At 27.6% G+C, this 25,370-nt stretch overlaps 9 protein-coding genes across 12 annotated transcripts; 5 read left to right on the forward strand and 4 right to left on the reverse strand.

The window, feature by feature from the left end:
• Window positions 1-451: 451 nt before the first annotated feature.
• LOC113792517 (apicoplast pyruvate carrier 1-like) lies at window positions 452-2,589 on the forward strand. Its single transcript, XM_027342410.2, has 4 exons — window positions 452-1,155; window positions 1,206-1,803; window positions 1,859-2,254; window positions 2,314-2,589. The coding sequence occupies exons 1-4, from the start codon at window positions 878-880 to the stop codon at window positions 2,479-2,481; spliced, it is 1,440 nt and encodes a 479-aa protein (XP_027198211.1). The 5' UTR covers window positions 452-877; the 3' UTR covers window positions 2,482-2,589.
• Window positions 2,590-2,840: 251 nt separating this feature from the next.
• On the forward strand, window positions 2,841-4,154 carry LOC113792518 (lysosomal acid phosphatase-like). Its single transcript, XM_027342411.2, has one exon. It carries the CDS (start codon window positions 2,852-2,854, stop codon window positions 4,151-4,153), a length of 1,302 nt encoding a protein of 433 aa, XP_027198212.2. The 5' UTR covers window positions 2,841-2,851; the 3' UTR covers window position 4,154.
• A 75-nt stretch (window positions 4,155-4,229) lies between these two features.
• Window positions 4,230-6,036, reverse strand: LOC113792522 (putative NAD(P)H nitroreductase YdgI). Its single transcript, XM_027342419.2, has 2 exons — window positions 5,671-6,036; window positions 4,230-5,598 (listed from the first exon to the last, which is right to left on the reverse strand). The coding sequence occupies exons 1-2, from the start codon at window positions 5,738-5,740 to the stop codon at window positions 4,958-4,960; spliced, it is 711 nt and encodes a 236-aa protein (XP_027198220.1). The 5' UTR covers window positions 5,741-6,036; the 3' UTR covers window positions 4,230-4,957.
• Window positions 4,232-4,955, forward strand: spt4 (Transcription elongation factor subunit spt4). The gene is made up of 3 exons (XM_027342421.2): window positions 4,232-4,373; window positions 4,445-4,607; window positions 4,673-4,955. Exons 1-3 carry the CDS (start codon window positions 4,296-4,298, stop codon window positions 4,792-4,794), a joined length of 363 nt encoding a protein of 120 aa, XP_027198222.1. The 5' UTR covers window positions 4,232-4,295; the 3' UTR covers window positions 4,795-4,955.
• Window positions 6,037-12,366: 6,330 nt separating the features above from the next.
• Window positions 12,367-14,161, forward strand: LOC113792521 (DNA damage-regulated autophagy modulator protein 1-like). Of its 2 annotated transcripts, none has more exons than XM_027342418.2 (3): window positions 12,367-13,198; window positions 13,268-13,914; window positions 14,025-14,161. In XM_027342418.2, the coding sequence occupies exons 1-3, from the start codon at window positions 13,128-13,130 to the stop codon at window positions 14,069-14,071; spliced, it is 765 nt and encodes a 254-aa protein (XP_027198219.2). In that variant the 5' UTR covers window positions 12,367-13,127; the 3' UTR covers window positions 14,072-14,161. The 2 variants fall into 2 exon arrangements, with proteins under 2 accessions (XP_027198219.2, XP_075677533.1); XM_075821418.1 differs by having other exon boundaries at window positions 13,268-13,920; window positions 14,025-14,140.
• Window positions 13,919-16,429, reverse strand: LOC113792516 (sodium/glucose cotransporter 1-like). The gene is made up of 6 exons (XM_027342409.2): window positions 16,154-16,429; window positions 15,982-16,053; window positions 15,077-15,923; window positions 14,906-15,013; window positions 14,298-14,842; window positions 13,919-14,215 (listed from the first exon to the last, which is right to left on the reverse strand). Exons 1-6 carry the CDS (start codon window positions 16,352-16,354, stop codon window positions 14,006-14,008), a joined length of 1,983 nt encoding a protein of 660 aa, XP_027198210.1. The 5' UTR covers window positions 16,355-16,429; the 3' UTR covers window positions 13,919-14,005.
• Window positions 16,430-16,710: 281 nt separating this feature from the next.
• Window positions 16,711-19,948, reverse strand: LOC113792533 (epidermal retinol dehydrogenase 2-like). Of its 3 annotated transcripts, none has more exons than XM_027342431.2 (2): window positions 19,788-19,948; window positions 16,711-18,126 (listed from the first exon to the last, which is right to left on the reverse strand). In XM_027342431.2, exon 2 carries the CDS (start codon window positions 18,076-18,078, stop codon window positions 17,041-17,043), a length of 1,038 nt encoding a protein of 345 aa, XP_027198232.2. In that variant the 5' UTR covers window positions 18,079-18,126; window positions 19,788-19,948; the 3' UTR covers window positions 16,711-17,040. The 3 variants fall into 3 exon arrangements, with proteins under 3 accessions (XP_027198232.2, XP_075677532.1, XP_027198231.2); XM_075821417.1 differs by lacking the exon at window positions 19,788-19,948 and adding an exon at window positions 19,210-19,227; XM_027342430.2 differs by lacking the exon at window positions 19,788-19,948 and adding an exon at window positions 18,212-18,338.
• A 1,831-nt stretch (window positions 19,949-21,779) lies between these two features.
• On the forward strand, window positions 21,780-23,121 carry LOC142645362 (uncharacterized). The gene has a single exon (XM_075821419.1). The coding sequence runs from the start codon at window positions 22,573-22,575 to the stop codon at window positions 23,020-23,022; it is 450 nt and encodes a 149-aa protein (XP_075677534.1). The 5' UTR covers window positions 21,780-22,572; the 3' UTR covers window positions 23,023-23,121.
• A 42-nt stretch (window positions 23,122-23,163) lies between these two features.
• Window positions 23,164-24,903, reverse strand: LOC113792547 (uncharacterized). The gene is made up of 3 exons (XM_027342446.2): window positions 23,970-24,903; window positions 23,802-23,882; window positions 23,164-23,708 (listed from the first exon to the last, which is right to left on the reverse strand). Exons 1-3 carry the CDS (start codon window positions 24,579-24,581, stop codon window positions 23,196-23,198), a joined length of 1,206 nt encoding a protein of 401 aa, XP_027198247.2. The 5' UTR covers window positions 24,582-24,903; the 3' UTR covers window positions 23,164-23,195.
• Between the last annotated feature and the right edge of the window lie 467 nt (window positions 24,904-25,370).

The following is a 25,370-nucleotide window of genomic DNA, read 5'->3' on the forward strand; positions in this document are numbered from 1 at the left end:
TTAACCGGTTTATATAAAAAAAATAATTATTATATTAAGGTTTTTTTATTGGATTTCCGATTTTATTTTCGGGAAATCGGGATCAGGGATTTTTGTTATACCAATTACCTTGTCATATTCAATGTAAGTTGTCCTAACAAAAAAAATAAATAAATAAATAAATAAAATAACAAAAGGGAAAAAAATGCCGAATGTATTTTATGATTTTATTGCCATGAAAACAATTGATCAAACAATCCTAATGTATTTTTGAAAATCCAAATACAAAAAAAAAAAAAAAACAATTTCATTTTATCACCAAAAGATGGTAATACTATCGGAAGTCGATTGATGTTCATTTGTGATTTGTTTATCTTCTTCTGTTATATAGCGTATAGTTTTTTTTCAACTTGAACATATACAGATATTGCAATATATTCAATCGTTTTTTGTTTTTTGTTATATAATAATGATGTTATAGTTAAAATGAGTTTTGTCTTGATGATATTTATTTCAGCTTCAATTTATTGATCATCACACTTTTGAAACGTTGTGATGTATCGAACAAAGATCTCTAACATTTATTACTTATTATTATTGTTCCAAATCATAGAACTTTTTTTTTCGCTAGTTATTTCAAATCTTAAACTTTGAATCCATCACAATATTATTGATTGTCATATGATTATCAAATTAAATCAAATTGAATCATGATCATTCAGCTAATCACACAATAATTTCATATCATCAATTTCAATCATTCGATTTAATATCATTATAATCACATTTTTTTCCCATTCCATTTGTTATCAATTTAGTTTTGTTATTAAGATAGGTAATTGAGGCATTTAAAAACCACAACACGATTTGTGCACAACAAGACAATTTTCCGAACAATATGTTATATTTTAATGATAAAGCCAAAGGAATTCTTTCTGTATTCGGTGGTTTTCTTATACATCTAATTCTTGGAACTTTTTATACGTTGGGTAATGTCAACACATATTTGACATCATATCTTCGTGTACATGTTGATCCAACTGTTACTTATGCATCATCCATATGGATCAATGCAGCATTTCTATTGGGCCAAGGTTCATTGATGATGGTCGGTGGAATATTGGAAAATAAAATTGGTCCAAGATTCACTTGTTTGATTGGTTCATCAATATTCAGGTTAGTTGTTTGTTAGATGCTTTAAAGATCTTAACTAATCATGTTAATAGTGTTTCGGTTGGCTTAACTTATTTCACAATCGATTGGGGTTTCATATGGGTTGTATTCACATATGGATTTCTATCTAGTTTGGGTGTTGGTATGGCATATGTTGCACCATTAGCTGCCGGTATGAAATGGTTTCCTAAACAAAAAGGCCTTGTAAATGGAATTATTGTTGCCGGATACGGACTTGGTGCATTAGTTTTTAACTATGTTCAAACTGCATACTTGAATCCATTGAATCTATCACCGAATCCAGATGGTTATTTTTATGCTGAATCAATTCTTTCACGTGTACCGAATTTATTCATCTTATTATTCGCAATATATATTACTGTCCAACTGATTGGATGTTGTTTGGTATTCACACCACCTCGACAACCAAATGAAATCATTTTTGAAGAAGGTCGATTTTTACTTATAAGTTCACCGGATGATGAATCAACATTTGAAGCACCATTGGCCGATAATAATAGTTCTGGTTTGAATCCAAATGGTGGATATAGTAGCTGTGAAGATCAGGATGGAAATACTATTATGAGACAACCATTACAACAAATGGATCTTACATATAAGCAAGCCATTCGAACTAGAGAATTTCTACTGGTATGTTATTTTTTTTTAAAATTCTTTATGGTTGATTGATTGATTATGTTTTCAGATGTGGTTAATGTTTGCACTGAGTACACAAGCCGTACAATTTGTCAATACAATGTACAAGGCATTTGGTTCGCAATTCATTCCGGATGATCATTTTCTTGCATTTGTCGGTTCAATTGCATCAATATTCAATGCTGGTGGTCGTTTATCATGGGGCCTATTTTATGATAAAACATCATTCCGTACATGTATCAATACATTATGTGGATTATTATCCATATTGATGTTTACATTCCAAGTTTCTAGTTATTATCAAAGTAAATTATTATTCTCCATATGGGTGATTTCTATATTCTTCACATTTTCTGGAATATTTGTGATCTTTCCCACCGCTACCGCACAAGTATTTGGACGTTCACATGCTGGTACTATCTATGGATTTTTATTCACAGCTCCGGTACGAATAATTTTTTTCCCATTTTTTTCAAATTGTTATTGATTATTGTTTTTTTTCAGGCATCCATATCCTTATGTGGCGCATTTTTGATTTCAATCATATTGAAAAATTTCGGTTGGTTTGGATCATTTGCCATGATTTCAATATTTTCTTCATTGGTGCTGGTATTGTTGATATATTTTCCTCGAGATATCACACATCTTAGAAATCGTGTTAATTTTACTTGAAAACCAAAAATAATCATGAATTTTAATAAGCATTTCGAAGCATAATATCATCGATTGAATCCTTTCAAACTAGTCAAATCATGGATTAAATTCAAGAATGAAATATGACCTTTAATGTGATTGAAAATTGCATTTTGTTTTTCCCCTGTTTTTTTTTATTGTCATTTGTTTTTGAAAATTGTGTGAAATATTAATATGTATCCAAAAAACAAAAATGTTTGGATTTTAAATAATTCATTATATAAATGATATGATTAAAAGAATCATCATATGATTGATTTTATGGTACGCACATATACCAAAACTAGGCTTTAAAAAATCTTTGATTAGATTTTCCTAAACATTGATAACAACATTGGTTTTGTTATGTATGTTTAATTTTCAATCGATTATTTGGATAAAAAATATGTTTATTTTGCGTTTCATGGCATACAACAAAATGGGACCATCATCATCATCATCATCATCTATGCGGATATGTTTTATACAATTATTATTTGGTTGTTTAATGATTTTAGCAACAAAATTACCGGTAGTAACACAAGATGATAATAATAATAATTTATTATTGGTTCAATTTGTTTTTCGACATGGTGATCGTAGTCCAATAAGATTATATCATAATGATCCATATAAACGTAATGATTTTAAAGAAGGACTTGGTGAATTAACTATTCGTGGTAAACAACGTATGTTTCAATTGGGTAAAAACCTTCGCAACCAATATCAAATGTATTTGGATTCGATGCCAATAAGAAATGTTCATGCAAGAAGTTCATCAAGAAAAAGATGTCAAGAAAGTTGTGCACTACTTTTGGCTGGTATGTTTCCTCCACGAAATGATCAAGAAATTTGGACTAATGATGATGATATTGGAAAAATATGGCAGCCAATAGTAATAAATACCGTTGAATCGAAACGTGATTGGCTTCTATTTCCCGAAGCAGAATGTTATGAAGCTAGACAAGAAGAAACCAAAATCGATGAATCTCCCAGGATAAAGCAATTCTTGACCGAAAATCAACAATTTATTCAAAAACTTGAGCAATATACCGGCACGAATTTCTCACACTGGCTTGAAATCGGATATCTTTATGATACGTTAACTGTGGAACAAGAATATTTTGGTTCAAAATATATCAAACCTAATTGGATTGATCAAATGGGTAATGATACAATTGAAAGGCTAAAAGAATTTCATGATCAAGAATTCTCTGTATATGGTCAATCGAAATCATATCTTAAATTACGAATCGGATCTTTAATCAAAGAATTAATCGAAAATATAAACAAAACTTTAAATTCTAAAAATTCTGACCACTGGAATAAACATATCTATCTTTATAGTACTCATGATACATTGTTGGGATATCTATTATCGGCTATCGAATCGAATATTGGTCAACCAACATATGCAAGTGGCTTGGCATTTGAATTGATAACAAATGACCAGAATCAACCATTCATCCGTATGTACTACCTAAATGGAACGGATAATTTTTCCAAAAATTTGCTTGGAAATAATTCAAATTCGAATAGATATTATTCTAAATGTGATCAAAATTGTTTATATAATGATTTTATTCAAATGTTTTCGGAATTAATTCCAAAAAATATTGAACAAGAATGTTCAATTGATTCAAAAATTCTAAATAAAAATTGTGAAATTTGAATTTTTATTTTGGACACGTCTTTTATGAACGTCTTACTTGGCCATGGATCGAGTTATTTTTTCGAGGACCGCTTCATTTTGTGTTTTTTTCGTTTAATTAATTTGGAATTTTTTTTTATCTTAATCTTTTTCTCATCGAAAAATGGCCAACGAATTATTGACAACGATTCCACAAGATCTACGCCATCTTCGAGCGTGTCTGCTTTGTTCGCTCATCAAGGTAATCATGAAATCAATGATGAAAATGATTTAATTCAATATATTTAAAATTTGACCATGATTTTTAATTAGTCATTCGAACAATTTGAATTTCATGGCTGTGATAATTGCGAAGATTATTTAGGAATGAAAAATAATCGAGAAATGGTCTATGATTGTACATCAAATAATTTTGACGGTTTAATTGCGTTGACAAATCCCGAAGATTCATGGGTGGCTAAATGGCAAAAAATTGGTAAATATTTTCTTTTGTCATTCGTATCTTTATTTCTATTAACCTAATCACATTTCTATAATTAGGTCGAAAATGTGTCGGCATCTATGCGATTAGCGTATCTGGACGTTTACCAGCGGGTATTGTTCGTGAATTAAAAAATCGTGGTGTTATTTATCGTTCACGTGATCGTTCATCGAATGTTTAATTTTATTATGAAAGTATTTTTTGATTTTTGGAAAAAATCATACAGATTAAGAATTTCATGTGTAGATAATTGAAAATTATCATTATTTCTGTATATTTTTATTTTTATTTTTTCATTCATTCATTTTTATTTTTGAATAAAGTATTAAAAAAATTCAATAATTTTATTGATAAACTTTTTCTTTAAAAATACCTTCGCTAACAAATTTATCAATAGGATTACGATCTGTAATTTTTTCATTACTAATTAATCGTACACGATTACCAACGGCAATCATTGCTTCGATTTTATAATCATCCGATTTTAAACCGATTGCACGTGCAATTTTTTCTTTATCATAACCGGACATTGGATGTACGACAAGACCACGAGCAGTACCTTCTAATGCCATTAACATCCATGAAGCACCAGTATCGAATGTATGAGTTTCCACTAATTTTTTCTCTCCTTTATGTATTTGATATTTATTGGATAAAACAACAATCAATGCCGAAGCATGACGAGCCCATTTTTGATTAGCCGGTACTAAAGCATTAACAAATTTGTCCCAATACGGACTATCACGCATTGCATAAACATAACGCCAACTTTGTACATTATAATATGATGGTGCCCAACGTGATGCTTCAAACAATGACATTAATGTTGATTTTGATATAGGTAATCCATTCATTTCACGTAATGATCGACGTGCCAAAATCATTGGATGTATTGGATATTGAACCTGTCGTCCTTTCATTGCTGTTACATCATAATGATAAACACCAAATCGTCCATCCCTTAAAAATGGACTGGCAGCAATACCTATTCAACAATAAACAAAAAAAAATCATTTGACATTTTCAACAATATGATGATGATGATGAAAAACTAAACCTTGTGAATCGACTTGTATGAATGAAAAAATTGTCAAAAAAATTATAAATTTGATAATTGAATAAAACATTTTGTATGATGATGATGATGATGCTTTTAGGAATACAAAACGTTTAATGATATCGTTTGATATAAAATTTTTTTATTTTATATTTAACAAATGAAAAACAATGAATCGTTGAATGTTCAATTAAGTAATAATATAAAAAAACCAATTTGTAATAGATGAAAAAATACGTATAATTAATTATTACAATGATTAATTATTATTGGGTTGAGAATTTCAATTTGTCGGGAAATTTCACACATTATGATTTATACATCAAAATTTCCATGCCTCACACTCAAACACAGAATAGGAATAACGATTATTTATTTCAAATCTTGAAGCCATTACAATCAAAAAAAAATTAATGACCAATTTGTAAATTCCCACCTCTTTTTTTCAGGTATAAAAAAAGTGAACAAAAACAAATCACTTTCTTTCCGATTAATGGCTTCAAATAATCACCTCCCTTTAATTTTATGTTTCTGTTCATCATCATCATTATCATCAGGTCATGATTTCATTTCAAAGATATTGAAAAAAAGGGAAAAGAATTTCCTCCCTTTCCCATAACAGAAAACATTATTGCTAACAAATTAATAAAAATAACATTAAAAAAAATTTTGTGTTAAAAATGAAAATAAATTTTTAAATGATCCAATGAAATGATTTTTTTTTTGTTCATTTATTAAATACGGCATTGATGATGGCAATGGATTTCTTTGCACATTGATATGATAATGACATTCATAAAGTGAGGGAGAGAGAGAGAAATTATAATTGTTTGAAAATTTTTGAATGAATCCAATTGAATACTCATAATCAATTGGTTACAAACAAACAAGCAAACATATCCATTATCCTTGAATGTTTTTTTTTCTCTCATTTATATTCAATAGAATTTTGTATATTTTAGCTTTAAATAATGATGACAATCAAATGATATCTATGAGTTTATTGTTGGTGTGTGTGTGTGTTAATGATTTTTTAACCTGTTTCTTTCTTTATTCAAAAAGTAACCTTTTTTCTCATTATTATTATTATTATGTTACTTAGTATTAAAACACGTGTGGATGGTATCATCATTTATCATTATGATTAATTTAATTGTTTGGCGAAAAAAATGCTAAATTTATTTAAATTTTACACGCGATTCATTGGAGAAAAATGGCTTCTTTTTTTCGGAAAAAAACCCTTTACTTATGAGGAAAAATTCATAAGAATCATTAGAAACAAATCGATGATTCATTCATCTGTTTGGGGAGATTTTTTTTTCCTTTTTGATTGTCAATTCAAAATACAACAATTCCTAATACACACAATTTGTTTGATAAGAATTTTTCATTCGAATATGTATAACCAAACAACAGCTACAACAACAATAATAATGATGATAATTTTTGTGTCAGGCCATTTCTACGTACAATGACGAAATCAATATTAATGATAATAGTAGTGAAGACAGGATATAATAAACAGGAGGAAAAAATGATTTTTTTTCATGTTTATCAATTCATTTTGAATGTCGAATATTTAATGAATAATTTGTTTTGATTGTGACATGGATATGGGTCCAACAAATTATTAGATGTTTATATTAATGAGAAAAAAAGTGGTTTTTTTTCTACATCTTCTGGGTACGAAATACCTGTAAATGGATGAAAAATATCACGTTATTTATGAAAAGAATTTATTTAAAATACTTTAAAAGAAATGAATAAAAATGAATCAGTCTGGTTTTTGACTTCAAACTGAATAGTTGTATTTTGTGTGTTTTTACAAGCCAGTAGGATTAATCCACCGAAACCTTACAATTACCTTGGTCCATTTCATCATTTCATATAGAATTTTCATCAGGATTTCCAATCCATCAGATAAGATATCATAATTCTTTTTTTTTAATAAAATAAACTACACCTTCCCAAATGAGTTTTTTTTTCTTCTCTCCCTTTTCTTTTTTCTTTTTTTTTTCTCTCTCTTTTCCATTTTTTTTTCTTTTCTTAGAGAACAGTTATCTAATTGGGGGGAAGAATATATCAGGAAAAAAAATCCAATAATTCCCATTGCAAATCTATTTTTTCTAATTATTCGATACTAACACATGCATGGAAAACAATTTCCACGTTGAAAATAAAAACCACGTGGCCAACAAACCCAATATCCATCATCGCCAACTCATAAAAAAAAAAGTTATTTTAACAAACTTTGGTGACAAATTTGACATTCAAATGACATTCATTCATAAACGTTTACAAATACAAAAAAAAACTAAATCAAATCATCTCACCAACTTTACTGTTTGCATGAACAATCATTGCTGACTCATAGTCACATTAATCTACAGTGAATTTCCTTTTATCTTGTGCTCTATTCAATAAGTTCCATAACACTTACAAAAACCAAATTTATTCATCTCACCAATTTCACTGTTTTCATCGATAATCATTACTGACTCAAAGTCACACTCATTTACAGTGAATTTTGTTTACTTTGTGCTCAATTCAATACATTCCGAAACACTCACAAGAAAACCAAAAATTTTGAATCGATGAATCGAACGATGATGAGAAATGCATCAAGCAATCGATAGATTCATGATCTTACTTGACATTCCATTTGGATCATAATCACAATGTTCTTGTAAACAATGTCAAGATCATAGTGATCAACAACAGAGAGATGAAATTGAACAATAACTAAGGACAAATTCACTATCATTCAAGCCAATTTTTTTAAATGTCCCATTTGGAGATCCTAATATACACAAAAAAAAACAATTGTTTATTTCCTTTCTTTCTCCGAAGTTAATTAATCAATCAAAGTGCGCATTTCAATTTGTTGGATAATCCACTATACATGAACAAAGATGTATCAACACCATCATAATGCACAAAAGGGATACCCTTTAAAATTTTATTGTCAATATAATCAAGAAATTATCGAATTATTTCGGAGTTCACAATTGATTATGATTCTTTAAAAAAAGTGTATCGAATTTAATGCCAACATTATTTAAAGTATCCAAAATGATTAAAAATAATCATAATTTTGATTTCTTCCATCATATCATTGTAACTGGTGGTTTAATATCATTATATTATTTGATAAGAATATGGTCGGACAACTTGATAGTGAAGGAAATGGTATTGATCAATTGAAAAACTGTTTAAATTTCGAATGCATATTATATATTTGATTGCATTGAATGATATTCATGTGCAAATTTATTACAAAATTTCAAGAAAATTTTTATTGAAAAAAAAATTGTCAATAAACAAAACGATGACGAAACTCAAACTAACCATAATAATCATGGTGGACAAATATGAATATCGGATACTATAAAATTATCACCAACATTGGTTGAAGATTTATTTCACAAATCATTTTCAGATGTATCCATGATTAACGATGATTCAAAATCAGACAACCGAAAATAATAATCGGATATTATTCGTATATGTGGTTTTTTTTTTAAACAAGGATGAAATGTTCGATTCATCATTTTTTTTTATTCCAAATATTATGTAACACATATTGCAAAAAAAAAAAAAAAAAAATTCGAATTTAAATCCGATCAATCAGATGCTATTTCATAAATGTGGGGGGATGAAGGCTGGCAACCATCATTTGCTATTTTTCACGATGATGATATCGATTTTTTTTTATAAAAAGTGTTGAACAATTAACATTATCCAAATGTTTAACATTTAAAGATTTCACAAGAATCCCCAATATATCCAGATCAGAACTTGGTTTATCTTTCGTTACAATGATCAAAACTGTTAACACTATATTGTGTAATTTCAATTCAGATGGCAAAAAACACGGAATTTAAACAATATCATAAATTATTACACCATTATGGTTACATTGTATGGCACTGTCCGGTGGTTTAGCTGTTATCTTTCACAAAAAAAAACCAACAATTTGTACCACAAATTAATGTGCACATTTCGATATAATTGAATGTATGACAACATTCTGCCAATTTGTTGATCAATCATTGATAAAAGATCCACCAATACAATCAGTATGTTTTCAAAAAACTAAAATGAATACGCATCTAACATCAGATGATTCATCAACTGCGAAATAATGAAAAAAAAACGGATATAAGGGATGTAACATTTAATTATGATTTAATACCGATCCAGATTTATTCAACAAATATCATTATTTCAACGACAATCAAATCTATTGGTTGATTCGAAAATCAATTCCAGAATTAATTCAATAATATTTAATATATTACAAATTATGGCAACCGAAACAACAAAGAGAAATTCACAACAAGAATTTGATACATCTCAACCGACTATAGTCGTTGAACAACAAACATTTGAGGTTGTGGAAACATATCAGACTCAAAAATTGATCAATGTTGATGATTATGATTAACAATATCATTCGTATCTGAAATACAAATCACTGCTTGATTCATTACTTTATTCAATTGCAAATTATCTACGTGAAGATGAATTTTTTATCACCACCAACAACAACAATTTAAACCTTAAAAATTTGGGGGTACGACAATCAAAAATTTGATAAACATAAATCTGGTATTTTATCGGTTGTATAAACAGTATTCGGGAAATTGTAATCCAACATTAATTGCATCAACCTTACCGCTGAAGTTGAAATTAACAGCTTGTTATGCATTATGTTGTGTCTCTTTGTCAATTGGGAAAACAATATCCATCTTAAAGATAATATGGCCATTATAACAAAAAAAAAACTATTTGTTGAACATTACAATAGCAAAATTTGGCTGAAACAGTCTAAACTTAATTCCTGTGATATTGTTCTGTTTTGCTATGTGACATATGATAAACTGAAAATTGGTTAAATTAAATCAGATTACACTGTCGAAAAATCTGTTTGACTAATGAATTTACAGCCATCACTACAAGTGCTTCAAACATCAAATGTAGTCACATATTTTAAAGGTGATAATGGTGAATGTAATAGAACAATGTTGTTCAGCAACAACTTTATCACCGATTCACAAACGCAATCATTGATTAATACAACATCCGATCCATAATAATAACAATTACGTCATTGATTAACGGATTCATTGGAAAAAAATCATTATGTCTAGAAAACATAAATTTTATGGTCATATTAATTATATCTTACGTAATCCGAATCAATTATCAAATATTCGAAATTTATCTATTCCCCTTTAACGATTGTCAATAGCAATCAGAATCTTAAAAAATGTTGTGGTTTTACACAAAATTTGATGAACATAATCTTTATCTGTTTTGGTTGCATTTGCAGCATTTGAACATGGTAAACAAACTCGTGCACCAACTTTACAACAGATAACAAATTAACATCTCAATGTGCATTACATAATACGGCCAACATAACTTAAAAAAAAAAAAAAAAAATTATTTGTTTCCAATAACATCTGAAAATTTTAAGTTTTAATCAATGATAATCAACTACCACATTATCAAATTGCCCTCATATCAAATATAATTGCATACTTTTGAATGTGTTTATGATGATTTTATTGTAACACAACGTTGTTCATTATCAACAATTATTTCAAGCCACTATGGTAAATTGTATTAAGTGCATCAATTGTTGCAATTCCTTGGAAAGGATTTCTTGAAGATTATTAGTCAAGTTGATTGATATCGCACCCAATGTTCAAGTTCCTTAAAGTTTATTAATCGACATTGTTTAAACTTCCGATATTGTCGCACATTGATTATTTGGACCTGAAATCTAATCATAATTTTTTTTTGTGTATTCAATACAAAATTATTAAAAGAATTCGCGACGTTCCTCAAGATCTATTAATGTCTTATAATTATTAAAAAAAAAGAACTATTTTTTTTCCTAACGTGAAAGAATCACCTGGAAATACCCAATGAATTTTTTTTTTCTAACGGGCAAGAAGCACATGAAAATATATAAAGAATCATTTTATTTTCTAACGGGCAAGAAGCACATGAAAATATATAAAGAATCATTTTATTTTCTAACGGGCAAGAAGCACATGAAATTAATTCCAAAAAATATGAAGAATTAAATTAATTAAGCACAACTTGTCAAATTTTTAAGCCAACGATTTAAAATAAATTTAATTCAAATCACCATCAATATGGCAACAAAAACGAATTGTTTTGTAATCAAAAAAATTAACTACGATCTGTTAAGTGAAAAAAAAAAAAAATTATTCAACATTCATAACAAAAACACAAACAAAAGCAAACACTTAAATAATCTACAGAATGTTAGCATTAGATTTATGTTTAGTAACGATAATTAGTAATAATTTAGAAAAAAAATAATAATTTCTCAATTCTCAATTAAATTTTGCAGTTTAGAAAAAAAAAGATGACCTTTCTAGCTTTAACATGAAGAATCAATAGATAGATTAATAATCAACATCTAAGTCGTCAGTTCACTTTATTAATCTTTATTTCATTCAATTATGTTCAATTTTTAGTTAAAAGAAAGGTAGTAATAACGAAACGAGTCAGTTTGATTAGATTAACAAATCTTGTTGGTAGTCAGTAATCTAGAAAGTTGTAAAGTTAAGCTAGATGAAAAGTTACTTAAAAAAAAAAAAAAAAAAAAAAACACACACACACACAAAAATACAAATAAAATTAAAAAAAAAAAAATATTGAAAAAATATCAAAAAATATTGAAAAAATATCAAAAAAAAAATATTGAAAAAAAATATCAAAAAAATATTAAGAAAAAAATATTATTATAAAAATTGAAAGAATCAACCAGTACTATTCATGATAAAAATATGAACATCAAAATAACATTTCTTTCTTTTAATGATAAAAAAAAAAATAACAAATACATCCATAACAATTATTATAACAAAAATTATTAATACTGTATCCATAATTTCTTATTCAACATACAAATGTAATATCATTTATTTCTGTCATTTAAACAAAAACAAAAAAAATTATTGTATAATATCCAAAACACTATTGTAATAATCAAAATTTCCCCTAATCTACAATTTTAAAGCGGGGGGATGTAAATGGATGAAAAATATCACGTTATTTATGAAAAGAATTTATTTAAAATACTTTAAAAGAAATGAATAAAAATGAATCAGTCTGGTTTTTGACTTCAAACTGAATAGTTGTATTTTGTGTGTTTTTACATACCAAAAAAGAAATAATTTGTTATCGACGCAATTTTTTTTTCTTCTGAACAAAATGATTGATTGATTATTTAGCGAATCATTGGACGCTAAAAAAAAAGATAAAGATAAAATAAAGTGCATGTATTCGAGACGATAAAATTTGCTTTAAAAAATCCGATTGTAAACATTCACAGTTGTTAATTTGGTTTGAGCTGAAAATATTTTTCTTCATAATAATAATAATAATAATTTGCATCGATTATATTCATCATCATGATTGAAATATTTATACGTCGCCTACCTGTGACATTAGGCATAATGATTATATCATTTGCATTCGTATTGTATGTGATTTTTGTTTTGTTTTCGTTCTAAAATTGTTTCTAATAAAATTTATTATTTTTTTAAATTAGATGGATGATTGCCATTTCATTGAATCAAGTTCATCCATTTTTTCCATTCATAAGTGATCTTGGCATTACACAACCCGGTTCATCAATGTTTACATTTTGTCTTGGTTTTGCTTCACTTTTACTTCTTATATTTGTCATCTGTAGATATCGTTTAACACGTTATCATTTAAAAAATTATAATGCTGAAATAAGTTGGGCAAATTATTCACTTGCTACCGGTTTAATTATGGTTGTTGCTATGTGTACAACCGGATCGATACCAAATGATGAACCAAAATATATACAAATTCTACATAATATATTCGCTGCTTTATTATTCACTGCAGTACAATTTGATATTTTTATCGAATTATTCATTTCGCGTCGTTTACCAAATCAAGCACGTGTATCGAAAGTACGATTGGCAATTTTAATCATATCATTAACATTTGTGACTTTATTTTTAACCACAATGGTTATTTCATTTCAACATTTTCCACAATCATTTTTGGATAAATCTTTACGATTATGGTGGTCATCTGATGATCCTGGATATATGTGGCATGTTATAAGTGCCATATTAGAATGGCTTGTTATCATTATGCTTGGTCCACATGTTATGAGTTATCGTTCATTATTTCAAACCGATATCAATTTAAATGAAAAAAGTAATTGTAAATGTTCATAAAAATGATTGTTATTAATAAAATTTGTTTAAATTATTTTTTAAATAAATTTCAATCATTTAATTCATCTTTTCTATGCATAAAAACCCCAGAAAAATGCACCAATTATTATAACAATGATGGCAACTATATTGGTTAATTGAACAAAACGATTATCATCTTTAGCAGCTGCAGCATGTAATTCGGCATCCGTTTTCCGTTGTTGTTGATCATTGACAACAATAGTATTATCATCCTGACGAATTTCTTCACTATGACGTGTGATATAAGTCAATCGAAATAACTGAATTATATTATATTTTAATAAAGTTAATAAAAAAAAACCATTATATTCCATGCTGAATTTTTCAATGAAATTTACTTACACGTTTAGAATCAATTTTTTCTGTAGCCAAACTAATAATAATAGCCAATAACATTGAAACGGTGAACGAAATGATACCAAAATGAAGGTAATGTACTTTAGTGATAATGGATGGCCGTCTATCAACAATATCTATTGTTCCACATGTTGGCACTGAATAACTATATTCCAATATAAAACGTGTCAAGCCGATTAATAGGCCAACAATTAATGACCAAAATGCACCGGATTCAGTGATACGTGGCCAAAATAAGGCCAAAACATATATAGCACATAATGGTGGTGATAGATATGATGTAACACTTTGTATATATGGAAATAATTGACTATTATGTGATTGTTCTAATATTGGTACCCAGATTACACTGATTATCACTAATATGGCAACAAAACAACGTCCAACAATAATCTGTTCCGTTTCATTTGCTTTTTTACGGAATCGTAGATAAATATCAATGATAAAAATTGTTGATGCACTATTAAATATAGATGTTAATGAGCTCATTAATGCTGCCACAATTACGCTGAACATTAATCCGGTAGCACCTGTTTAATATCATTAACATTTCAAATAAAAAAATTAGTATATCATATCATACATTATCTCACCTTTTGGTAATAGCATTATGACTAGATATGGATAGGCAAAATTTGTACATCCAGATTGACTTTCACAAATTTTTTGACAATAATCAGGATTTGAACAACCAATTTGATCTGGAATATAAAATAATGTTTTGTTTTTTTTTGTTTAATCAAAATCGCGAATCATGCACTCACTTGGCCATAGAACACGTGCTGCCATTCCAGGTAATACTAATAGAAACATTGGTGTAATCTTCAACAATGATGCCAAAATACAACCAGCTTTAACATGAGTTAGATTACGTGCAGCTAATGCACGTTGTACAATAACTTGATCGGAACAAAAATACCATAAACTTGATATAAAAATGCTAATAATACCGGGCCATGGAATTTCTGGATCAGTAGCCGGTCGAAATAGATTACGATAATATGGTGTTATTGAACTACAAGTTAAACAAGAATTATTAGCTACGGAAGCATTACAGGCACCAATAAATGATTGACTTTCCAATCGATCAGGTAAACCATCGATGGCAAAATTTTTCATTAATTTTTCATAACCACCAACAGCTTGAACACTTGTCACGGATAAATATATTGCACCGATAAGCATTAATGCTGTCTGTATAGCATCCGTCCATATGACTGCCGTTAATCCACCAATGATTGTAAACAATGCCGAAATAACAATCAAAATAATACAACCAATAAGAATATTATCAATTTTAAGTAATAAACGAATAAATATTGCACCAGCATATAAATTAGCTGATATTTTTGTAAAGATATACAGAATTAATGTTAACACTGAAAGATAAATACGAATTCTTTGACCACCAAAACGTTTTTGAAGATATTCAGGCATCGTGCTAATATTACTAGCCAAATAGACTGGCATAAAATACCAGCCAAGTATTAATATTGTATAGATTCCAACATATTCAAATGAGGCAATTCCTATTCCAGAACTAGCACCCGATCCGGCAAGACCAATAAAATGTTCGGAACCAATATTGCTGGAAAATATGGAAGCACCAACCTAGAAACAGTAAAAATTTTCAATTAATAAATTAATTGGAAACAAAAATTGTTCTTACCAAAAGCCAATGCATCTGTCTTCCGGCTAAAAAATATCCATCAACAGTCTTTTGATTGTTTGTTCTTGATGACTAAATCAAATTAAAAAATCATACAGTTGAAAAACGTGATATAAACAATTTTTTTGTGCATATTTCAAATGAAAAAATATAAAATATTTTATCAACAAACCCAAAAACCAACAGCCAAAATTAGAACAAAATAAATGCCAATAGCAAGATAATCAGTCCAACCAATCGAAACGGAAAGATCAAAATCCTTTTCATCATCATTAATATTTTGATTTGATTGATGACAAATGACAAATGTCATTGATAATATCAAACAAAATAACAATGAATAACGGAAGATAAATTTGAATGAAAATTTCATTGTTTGAAATAGGAAGAAACAACAAAAAAATTTGTAAAAAATGGCGTTGCACTATTATTTTTTTTGGTAACGATGAAAAAGACTAATGGGATTTTTATGACATTATTTCCAACGGAAATTTTAAAAAAAATGATAATTTTCACGATCATCATGACTTCCATAATCGTTTTTTTTCTGATAAATTTATCATTTTTACAAATTTTTTATTACCTCTTTCCCTTATGTTGTTTTGGCATTTTCAATCTATTAAATTATCAATCTTATTCCAAGAAAACCTTTTTATGAGACTATAGATAAAGTCATTATTTGGAAATGCAAAATTATTTCAATAAAGATTAATGAGGAATATTGGCAGATTTTTGGGTAGATCATTTTTTATCTTTTATTAATTTCAATCAATAATTAGAAATAAAAGTAAAAAAAATCGTTTGATATTACAAAATAATGTGTGTGTGTTAATTGCGACAAATCAAAAAAAAAGAAGAAAGAAAGTATTATCAATACAAAAATTATCAAATTAAAAGAAAGAATTCAAAAATTTGAGATACGAAATAAAAGTCTATTTAATCAGAATATCGTCGACTTTTTATTATTGTTGTTGTTGTTGATTTTATATGAAGAATTTAGAGTTAATGAAAGATTAGTCGGTTGATAATGATCAAAAATCATTTTGTTGTTGTTTTCCATTATTTTCCATTATTAACATTTTTATTGGTCATATTGGCCATATTATTATTGATTTCTTCATCATTTTTTAAGCCATTTGTATTGGTTGTTTTTGCTGGTAATTGTCTGCCATGAAAATTGGCCATAAACTCAAAACCACCAAGAAAATCATATACATGTGATAAACAATTTTGTGGTATTAATGGTACAAGACATAGAAGCCAATCTAAATAGCCAGGTATGACAATCTGTGGACTATTGGTAAGAATTGCTTGCATAATTTTATTTACAACTGCTTCTGGTTGAATAAAATCAAACACTCCTGGATGAGCACCAGCAAACATTCCAGTTGAAATAAAATATGGTTGTACAAGAGTTGTTTTAATATATTCATCTAGATTAGCTTTGGCCAATTCCATTCGTAATGATAAATCCATACCAACATTGGCAAATTTTGATGCACAATAATCACTAAGAGAACATACACCAATACGACCAGCAACTGATGCTATTGTAACAATATGACCATTTCGACGTTTAATCATATCGGGAAGAAATGCTTTAATGGTATAAAAATGAGCCAAACTATTTACTTTGAATGTCATTTCAATTCGTTCGTCCGGTATATCAAGAAAATTCTGTCCAGATACAATACCAGCATTATTGATAAGAATATCGATAGGACCTAATTGTTGTTTGACTTGTTCTGCAGTTGTATAAATAGATTTTGAATCACAAAGATCAACTTTATATAAATATAAATTTTTTGTATTTAATTTTTCTTCTTCGGCCATTTTTTTCGTAATTTCCATGCCATTTTGATTAACATCCCAAATAATTACTTTTGCACCTAAACGTAAAAATTTTAATGTCATTAATTGACCGATACCGCTACCACCACCAGTAATCAATATATTTTGATTTTCAACATTTTTTCTTTTCATCATTGACATTGGTATGAACATTTTGACAATCGATTCCAATATATAATAGATAACTAATGCAGCACTTTTAAATCGATTACCCGTAACACGAGTTGATATTTGTTTTTGAACCATTTTTTTCAGTTGTTTTTAGTTTTTTTTTTTGAAAATAATCAGTTATATCTGTGGACAAACAAAAAGAAAAAATGAGAAAAAAAGAAAAATAAAATTGAGAAAATAATGGTCGAGAAAATGAAAACACACGCACCTACACACACAGAAAATGAAAATTAATTTAATGAAGATTATTATTGCAATAAAGTCAAAACATTTATATATTTATATAAGAATCAATCATTTGATAATCGGTCGATAAGTGTGCGGCTATGTTTAAAATTTTTTGATATTAAATTATTATCCAATGGGTACAAAACTAAACTGTGATGATGATGATATACATAAGAAACATAAAACTTTTTCTTTTGCTCAATAATCAATAGGATAAAGTATTTTTTTTGGATAAAATCCAGAAAATAAAAAATCTATTATCAGCTGTTGCTGAATGCGAAAAGAAAAGAAAAGTTGATTATCAAGTATATATGGACTTGTAATCAGTGGTTTTTTTTAAACCAAGAATAATAAATGATTTGAGATAGTAAAACGAAAAATCAATTTTTTTAAATATAATGTTAGATTAACATATAGGCATGACAACAACAAGAATGATGATGACTATGACAACCAAAACAACAACAACATTATTGATGATCAAAGATGCAATCAATGGTTTTTTTATATGATTAGGGTACTAAAAAAAATTAAAGATCAACAATAACAACAATGTTAGAAACAATAATTTTTTCAACCAAAAAGTTCAACAACAACAACAGCAAACAAACAAAAAATGTGCTAAAAATAGTGTCGTTACTGTGAATACCCCTTGTGCGGTATAACAGGTTTTGTTGGATGTGTTGAAAAACAAATAAAAAATCCAAAAAACACATCAAGAAAAAAGAAAGAAAGAAATGTGCTTGAACCTCCTCATTAGCATATTAAAAAAAAAAATATTAACTGTCTTTTTTTACCTGGAAATTACATTTTTTTCCTCATTGAATTCAATCAATACAACTGCAATTTATCTAATAATTAATCTAGCTGATAAGATAATTACGAGATTGTTTCGATAAATGTTATCATTATTTTAATATAAACAGAGAATGGAAGGAAAATAACTTAAAATTAAAGAAAATCAAGAAAAAAAAATACCAATGTAAACCACATTGAAAATCGCAATAAACAACCAAATGAATAATAATGATGTGAGAAAGTGTGTGAGAGAAAGAAAAAAACAATCGATTCGAATCGATAGTTTTATCGTTGAATGAAAATATATTTTTTGAAATTTGAACCTAATTTTCTTTTATCCAATCGATTTAATTTGAAATATGATTGATAGAATTTAATTAACTATACGTAATAAATGTATGAGAAAATGTTAATGTAAATTTTCAACAGCAACAACAAAAAAAAGAAACTATTTTGATTAATTGATTTGAACTTGGAAAATTTTCAAGTTCTTTCATCACCATCAAATCGATAAATTATGGGAAAAAAACATTTTTATATTCACTTTTGCAATAGTTAATTGGGTTTGTTGGCCGAAACAAGGAAAAAAAATACCTTAAGATGAGAGCTAATTTTAGAGATTTCTGTTATTTTAATTAATCAATCACTTTTTTTAGGACAAAAACAAATGTAGCAGCAGAAGCAGTTGATTGAATTATCAAATGAAAATAAAAGTTTTAGATTTTTTTTTGAAAGCATCAAAGATTTACGATACATACAAATGCAAATTTTAACTATATTTGATCGAAGATAACGGTGAAAACGATGAAAATTGATTCAATGTTGATATGAAAAGAAAATTAAATTTATAAACAAACAAACAAAATTTATAAATGATAAATTTGGAATCAAATTTTCATGTGATGATGACAACAAAAAAAAAAATATATCCAATTTGAATATTGTTCTCGAATGATCGATTTGGATTTTTCTTTTTCGGAAAAAAATTTCTATTTATATACCTGCAGATATGGAAATGATATTGGTGTTTTTGTGTTACAACAACAAAACAACCCACGAGCACACTGTTCGTCACATATAAATTAAAACCAAAATTAAAATGAGGGTGGACTGATCGATCAATCGATCGATCGATTGATAATCAGAAAATGAAATGGCTAATGTAATGGTAAATTTTTTTTCTGATAAACTGTTAAGGATCATTAAATAAGCCAAAACAAAAAAAAACAGCCAACATTTTAAAGCGTTAATCAAAGTTTTATGATTTTAAAAATAAAGGAATTTTTTTTCCAATATCCTCAATATCAGTTTCAAGTGTTTATTTGGGACAGTTTTTGAAAATCAATACTGTTGATCATTATCATCACCATAAACACAGACCGGAGTTTAAGGTTTCTGTGCAAAAAAAACTAACCAAAAAAACCAAAAACAGTTGCGATAAGATTGACATACATTTTTTGTCACTGATAATAAAGCACAGAAAACCAAACTTTGTATGTAAAACTAATGATTAGATTTCGTTATTTTTTCCTTTTTGATAGCTTAAAATAAGATTGATGGATCATAAAATTTAAATAAAAATATTGATCCATGTTCGATGAAACTTTGAATATGCAAACCAAAAGGAATTTTACAAATAAACAGATCAAAAATTCCTAAGGAAAAACAAATGACGTTTGCAATCTTGAAAAGAAAAGATTGTTTTGAAAAAAAACTTGATAAAAACACGACAAGAAAATAGAAACAAATTCGCAAAAAAAATTAAATTATTCGCAATAATGCCTGAAGATATACGTGCACAGATTTGAATTAATCAAGAAGCTTATTTATTGACTGTCATGATAATGATGATGATGATGATGATTATGATACAGCTATCTTTGATAATATAATGACTGAAATTATTAACAAAGATAGCCGTAATTCGTTTGTGTTGTTACTTTAATTAGAATTTAATGATAATCAAAATGAAATTATTATGTTGAACATTGAAATTTAATGTTGATTCTTACATAATCATAATTATCATTATCATGATTATGAAACAGACATTGTTTGTTTGACAGAAAACACACACACACATTGAATCAAAACATTGGATTTTTCTAACGAGAATTAAATGGACAACACACGGGCATTTAGAAATGGTGGAACAATTGATAACCGATATTGAAATTAAAAAAAAACTTTTATTTTTTTTTTTGGCAAATACTTTACTTAAGATACACTTGAAACTTTAAGAATTGATGGAAGATATAGAGTGATAGAGAATGAAAGAGAGAGAATGAAAGACTAAATGACAAAATGAAAATCAACAACAAATTCATTCGAATGAGATAAAGAAAAATAAGTCAACAAACAACAACAACAGCAGCAGGAAGAAGAAGAAGAAAAACAAAACAAATACAATGACATCATCATGAGAAAATTGTATGTGTAGGTGTGACTGATGGATTTTCAAAAAATTTTGAAGAAAAACAATCAAAATATTTGAAAGATGTGACATTTAAGAACAAACATAAACTTTAAATGTAAATACTTTAACATACTGAATCCATATTGTTAGATTTTTCTTCTCTCTCACTTTTTCTCTTTCTCTTTCACACAATCAATCAATGATTTTCATTCAACATTGATAAAAATAATCCGTTTATTGAAATTATTTTTTTGTTGTTGTTGTTGTTGTTCCAAAATAATAATAACATGGGGAACGAAAAAAAAGGGGAAAGACAGAAAAAACATTGATTTTATTTACATGTGTGTGTGGACTCTGTTCTCTTGTTGTTGTTGTTGATTATGATGATGAAAAATTGTTTCAAAAACAAGAATGAGAGAAATGGACAATGTAATGGATGATGTAATCTTTTAGCTGATGAAAAATTGAACAATTGAACTCTCATTTTGATTTTAAAATGAAGAGAGATGTGTTTGTGTGTGTGTGTGTATGTGATTGGATACAACTAACGAGAAAATCAATGTAAGAACGTGCTTGTATGTATTGTTTGTTTGTTGTTTCATCAATGCTTAAAAAAAATTATGAATGTTATTCAACAATTCAGCTATGCAATCATCATCAAACAACAACAACAATGAATGTTCATTTTATTAAATTTCAAATGTGAATTTTTTTTTGAAATTTCAATTGAATAATAACCGATTGAGATCTGGTGATTTTTTTCATCATTTTTTTCCCCATTTATACTATCGATGTTCAAATAAATTGTTTGCCCTACGACAATATAAAAAAAATTGATTACGACTACAATGATGATGATGACCAAATAATAATAAAGAAGAAAGCAACAAAACGTATGCAACAGAACCATTTCCATTGAATCAATGCATTTCATTTCATTGACCATCATTGACAATCGACAAATGTTGCAATAGAGTAATTACGATTGATGACGAACAACAAACAAACAAACAAACAAACAAAACGGGGGAAATAAAGAAAGCGAAAGAGACATCATAGACAAACAAAAAAACCAAACGTAATTCAACTTTGCAATAAACATTGTTCAATTTAATCGATTAATAATAATGGTGATAATGAAAAATAAATTAAATTATAAATCAATCAAATGTAATTATAAACAATCATCATCATTAATAATGATGATGATTATAACCATAATGATGATGATGATTATAAATGTTAATCATGTTAATGGTTGTTGGTGTCGACCAGAAACTTTACCTGGTTATTATTGTGGTGATGAACTTGATAATTGTGATGCAAATATTGTTTATGAATGTGATGATAATGATAATGATGGATTGAATTTTAAATTTGGTCGACAAATTCAACAACAACAACAACAACAACAGCAGCAAATACAACAACAACAACGACGACAACGATTACGAAAACGACCAATACGAAGACAAGTTGATGATTGTCGTCAAACAAGCTGTATACGTTCGACTGATAAAAATCCAGCATCATGTTGGAAAAAATTAACAGCATCAATTGTAGTTGTTACTAATTAATTTTTTTGTAAAATTATTTATTTTTTTTTGTTTAAATTTTCCATTTCCATCATCCATTATAATCAAATAAATTCAATTCAAATGGGTTATTCACTTACATTTCACCCGAATCTTTCATTCAACAACAATGAACAAAAAATAGACAGAAAAAAAACCGAATTTAATGATTCAATTCAAAAAAATAATCGTAATTTCATAAATGCTTTTCGTACAGTATTTTTATTTGATTTTTTATCATTAGATTTTTTTCCATCGTCATCATGATCAATATTTTCCAATTTATTATTATCATCATTTTCGGTCAATGATTCAATATGATCCAAATCATTTTCCTGTTGTAATTTTTCATTATTCATAATCGATTCATTATTGATCATTGATGATTGATCATTATTTTCATTATCATTGTTGGTTATTCGATTTCCATTATCATTTTTATTGCCGTTGTTGCTTGTGGACAAATTTGATTTTTTAAATATATTTTTTACACGATTTATTTTGATCAAATCATTTACTGATGATAATTTTCTTTTGCTTTGTTGTTGTTGACCATCATTATTATCATCATTAATGTCGTTGATTTCGATTTCGATTTTGACCGATGATTGACTATCAATTGTTTGATTGCGTGATTGTTGTCGGTGAATTTCACTATTATTGTCGTCGATTTTTTCATCCTGTTGTTCCTTTTGATGATCAGAGAAAAGAAAAAGTAAAATTTTCAAATTTTTCGATAAAAAAATTCAATGTAAATTCAAGATAAAATGAAATAATCTTACATCTTCTTCCGGTATTACATCTGTTATAATATTTTTCCGTATCATCATTGTCATTGGTTTTTTATCAATCATTTTGGCTGGCTAATCATTATAATAATCATCATCATTTTGTGAATTTAATATCTCAAAATTCACGAACAAAGAAACAAAGAAAAAGAAGAAACATACCATTGTTTCGTTGAGTATTTGTTTTGATGGTGATTCGGTCATCGATCTATCAATCAAATCATTATTATCATTCGAACCCCAACCAATACCACGTTTAATCCATTTACGCCATAATTCAACACTTGTTTTACAACGAATACCAAAATTTCTACCTTTTTGTCGTATTTTTATAAACATTGATCTTGATCGTAATGGTATACGAAAACGTCCGTTTGTTTTTCGTTTTATACTTCGTTCTCTGCTATTTGTTTTATTACAACTAACATTAGATCGATTATCTTCATCAGGGTTTTTACGTCGTAATGAATTTTGTTTGGAATTACGATGACTACGACACCCATCATGGACAGTTGTCGTTGCTGATGATGATGCTGCTGCGGCTGCAGCACGACATGGTCGTTGAATTTTATGATTTTGTTGATTTTTCTTCGATCGCGTACGAGTTTTGATTCGAGATTCCAATTTAGATGATGATGATGATGATGATGATTGAGAATTGATTTTTTTATCATCATTATCATTGTTTTTAGATTTATTCAAACGGGGACAAATCAATTTTTCTCGATTATCATCAACATTATTATCATTATTGTAAGGCAATATTTTTGACATTTAAAAACAAAGAAAAAAAAATCAAATTTTTTAAATTTTCAATTGATAAATCGTAAATTGTAAAATTGAAGAATATTATATTTTCAATAAAAAATGATTTTTTTCAAATTAAATTATCATTTTTTCATTCAAATTTTATTATTCTTTGGGTTAAACGACATTGAGCTTTTATTGAATCAAAAATGGAAATAAATGAAATAAATCTTCACACAAACAAAAATGGAACGAAATTTATATTGAATAATCACAGTTAAATGCAGAAGAAGACAATTAAAATGAAGAAATAAACAATTTTTTTTGGTTGAAAAAAGACAAAAATTTCAGCAACCAAACGAACTTGTAATGTAACTTTGAATGAGAAAGAAAAAATGAAAAATACTTTTTCAATATGAAAATGATCTTGATTATTATCGTCGGTATAATGTTCGGTGGTAATTTTCAACAAAATTCAAATACATTACTGGACACACTATATACACACACATTTTCTATATAATAATTGTCCAGATAATGATGATTATTAGAGATCAGTCGGTCATTTTATTCAAAATGATATATATCTTTGGTGTTCTTTTTTTTTGTTGAAATCATTATTCCATTATAATCTACTGTTACTTGATTAGTTTTGGTTTTATCAGAAAAAAAAGCAGAATGATATAATGAAATGAATATGTAGCTTGAATGTTCGTTTCATTGATAATCTTCAAAGGTTTTTTCGTTTTATTTTGTTATGGTTGTTGAAAATCTTTTCGCTGTTTGAAATCAATCATTCTACGTAGTCATAGATTT

The sequence above is a fragment of the Dermatophagoides pteronyssinus genome, unplaced genomic scaffold (assembly GCF_027571235.1).
Source record: "Dermatophagoides pteronyssinus isolate colony J.1.1.1.1 unplaced genomic scaffold, Derpt_VIB-CSIC_2022.12 sq0010, whole genome shotgun sequence".
Taxonomy (NCBI): Eukaryota; Metazoa; Arthropoda; class Arachnida; order Sarcoptiformes; family Pyroglyphidae; genus Dermatophagoides; species Dermatophagoides pteronyssinus.

What these genes read in the sequence shown, in the direction of transcription:
- LOC113792547 (XM_027342446.2), bottom strand. Translation starts at nt 24,581, where the DNA reads ATGTCAAAAATATTGCCTTACAATAATGATAATAATGTTGATGATAAT. An exon ending in AAATACTCAACGAAACAATG is followed by an intron (nt 23,883 to 23,969) that starts GTATGTTTCTTC and finishes TATAATGATTAG; the next exon opens with CCAGCCAAAATGATTGATAA. An exon ending in ATGTAATACCGGAAGAAGAT is followed by an intron (nt 23,709 to 23,801) that starts GTAAGATTATTT and finishes GATCATCAAAAG; the next exon opens with GAACAACAGGATGAAAAAAT.
- LOC142645362 (XM_075821419.1), top strand. Translation starts at nt 22,573, where the DNA reads ATGGTGATAATGAAAAATAAATTAAATTATAAATCAATCAAATGTAAT.
- LOC113792533 (XM_027342431.2), bottom strand. Translation starts at nt 18,078, where the DNA reads ATGGTTCAAAAACAAATATCAACTCGTGTTACGGGTAATCGATTTAAA.
- LOC113792516 (XM_027342409.2), bottom strand. Translation starts at nt 16,354, where the DNA reads ATGAAATTTTCATTCAAATTTATCTTCCGTTATTCATTGTTATTTTGT. An exon ending in GACAGATGCATTGGCTTTTG is followed by an intron (nt 15,924 to 15,981) that starts GTAAGAACAATT and finishes TACTGTTTCTAG; the next exon opens with GTTGGTGCTTCCATATTTTC. An exon ending in AGCACGTGTTCTATGGCCAA is followed by an intron (nt 15,014 to 15,076) that starts GTGAGTGCATGA and finishes TTTATATTCCAG; the next exon opens with ATCAAATTGGTTGTTCAAAT.
- LOC113792522 (XM_027342419.2), bottom strand. Translation starts at nt 5,740, where the DNA reads ATGTTTTATTCAATTATCAAATTTATAATTTTTTTGACAATTTTTTCA. An exon ending in CATACAAGTCGATTCACAAG is followed by an intron (nt 5,599 to 5,670) that starts GTTTAGTTTTTC and finishes ATTGTTGAATAG; the next exon opens with GTATTGCTGCCAGTCCATTT.
- LOC113792518 (XM_027342411.2), top strand. Translation starts at nt 2,852, where the DNA reads ATGTTTAATTTTCAATCGATTATTTGGATAAAAAATATGTTTATTTTG.
- LOC113792517 (XM_027342410.2), top strand. Translation starts at nt 878, where the DNA reads ATGTTATATTTTAATGATAAAGCCAAAGGAATTCTTTCTGTATTCGGT. An exon ending in ATTGGTTCATCAATATTCAG is followed by an intron (nt 1,156 to 1,205) that starts GTTAGTTGTTTG and finishes TCATGTTAATAG; the next exon opens with TGTTTCGGTTGGCTTAACTT. An exon ending in GATTTTTATTCACAGCTCCG is followed by an intron (nt 2,255 to 2,313) that starts GTACGAATAATT and finishes GTTTTTTTTCAG; the next exon opens with GCATCCATATCCTTATGTGG.
- spt4 (XM_027342421.2), top strand. Translation starts at nt 4,296, where the DNA reads ATGGCCAACGAATTATTGACAACGATTCCACAAGATCTACGCCATCTT. An exon ending in TGCTTTGTTCGCTCATCAAG is followed by an intron (nt 4,374 to 4,444) that starts GTAATCATGAAA and finishes ATTTTTAATTAG; the next exon opens with TCATTCGAACAATTTGAATT. An exon ending in GGCTAAATGGCAAAAAATTG is followed by an intron (nt 4,608 to 4,672) that starts GTAAATATTTTC and finishes TTCTATAATTAG; the next exon opens with GTCGAAAATGTGTCGGCATC.
- LOC113792521 (XM_027342418.2), top strand. Translation starts at nt 13,128, where the DNA reads ATGATTGAAATATTTATACGTCGCCTACCTGTGACATTAGGCATAATG. An exon ending in ATATCATTTGCATTCGTATT is followed by an intron (nt 13,199 to 13,267) that starts GTATGTGATTTT and finishes TTTTTAAATTAG; the next exon opens with ATGGATGATTGCCATTTCAT. An exon ending in TATCAATTTAAATGAAAAAA is followed by an intron (nt 13,915 to 14,024) that starts GTAATTGTAAAT and finishes TAAAAACCCCAG; the next exon opens with AAAAATGCACCAATTATTAT.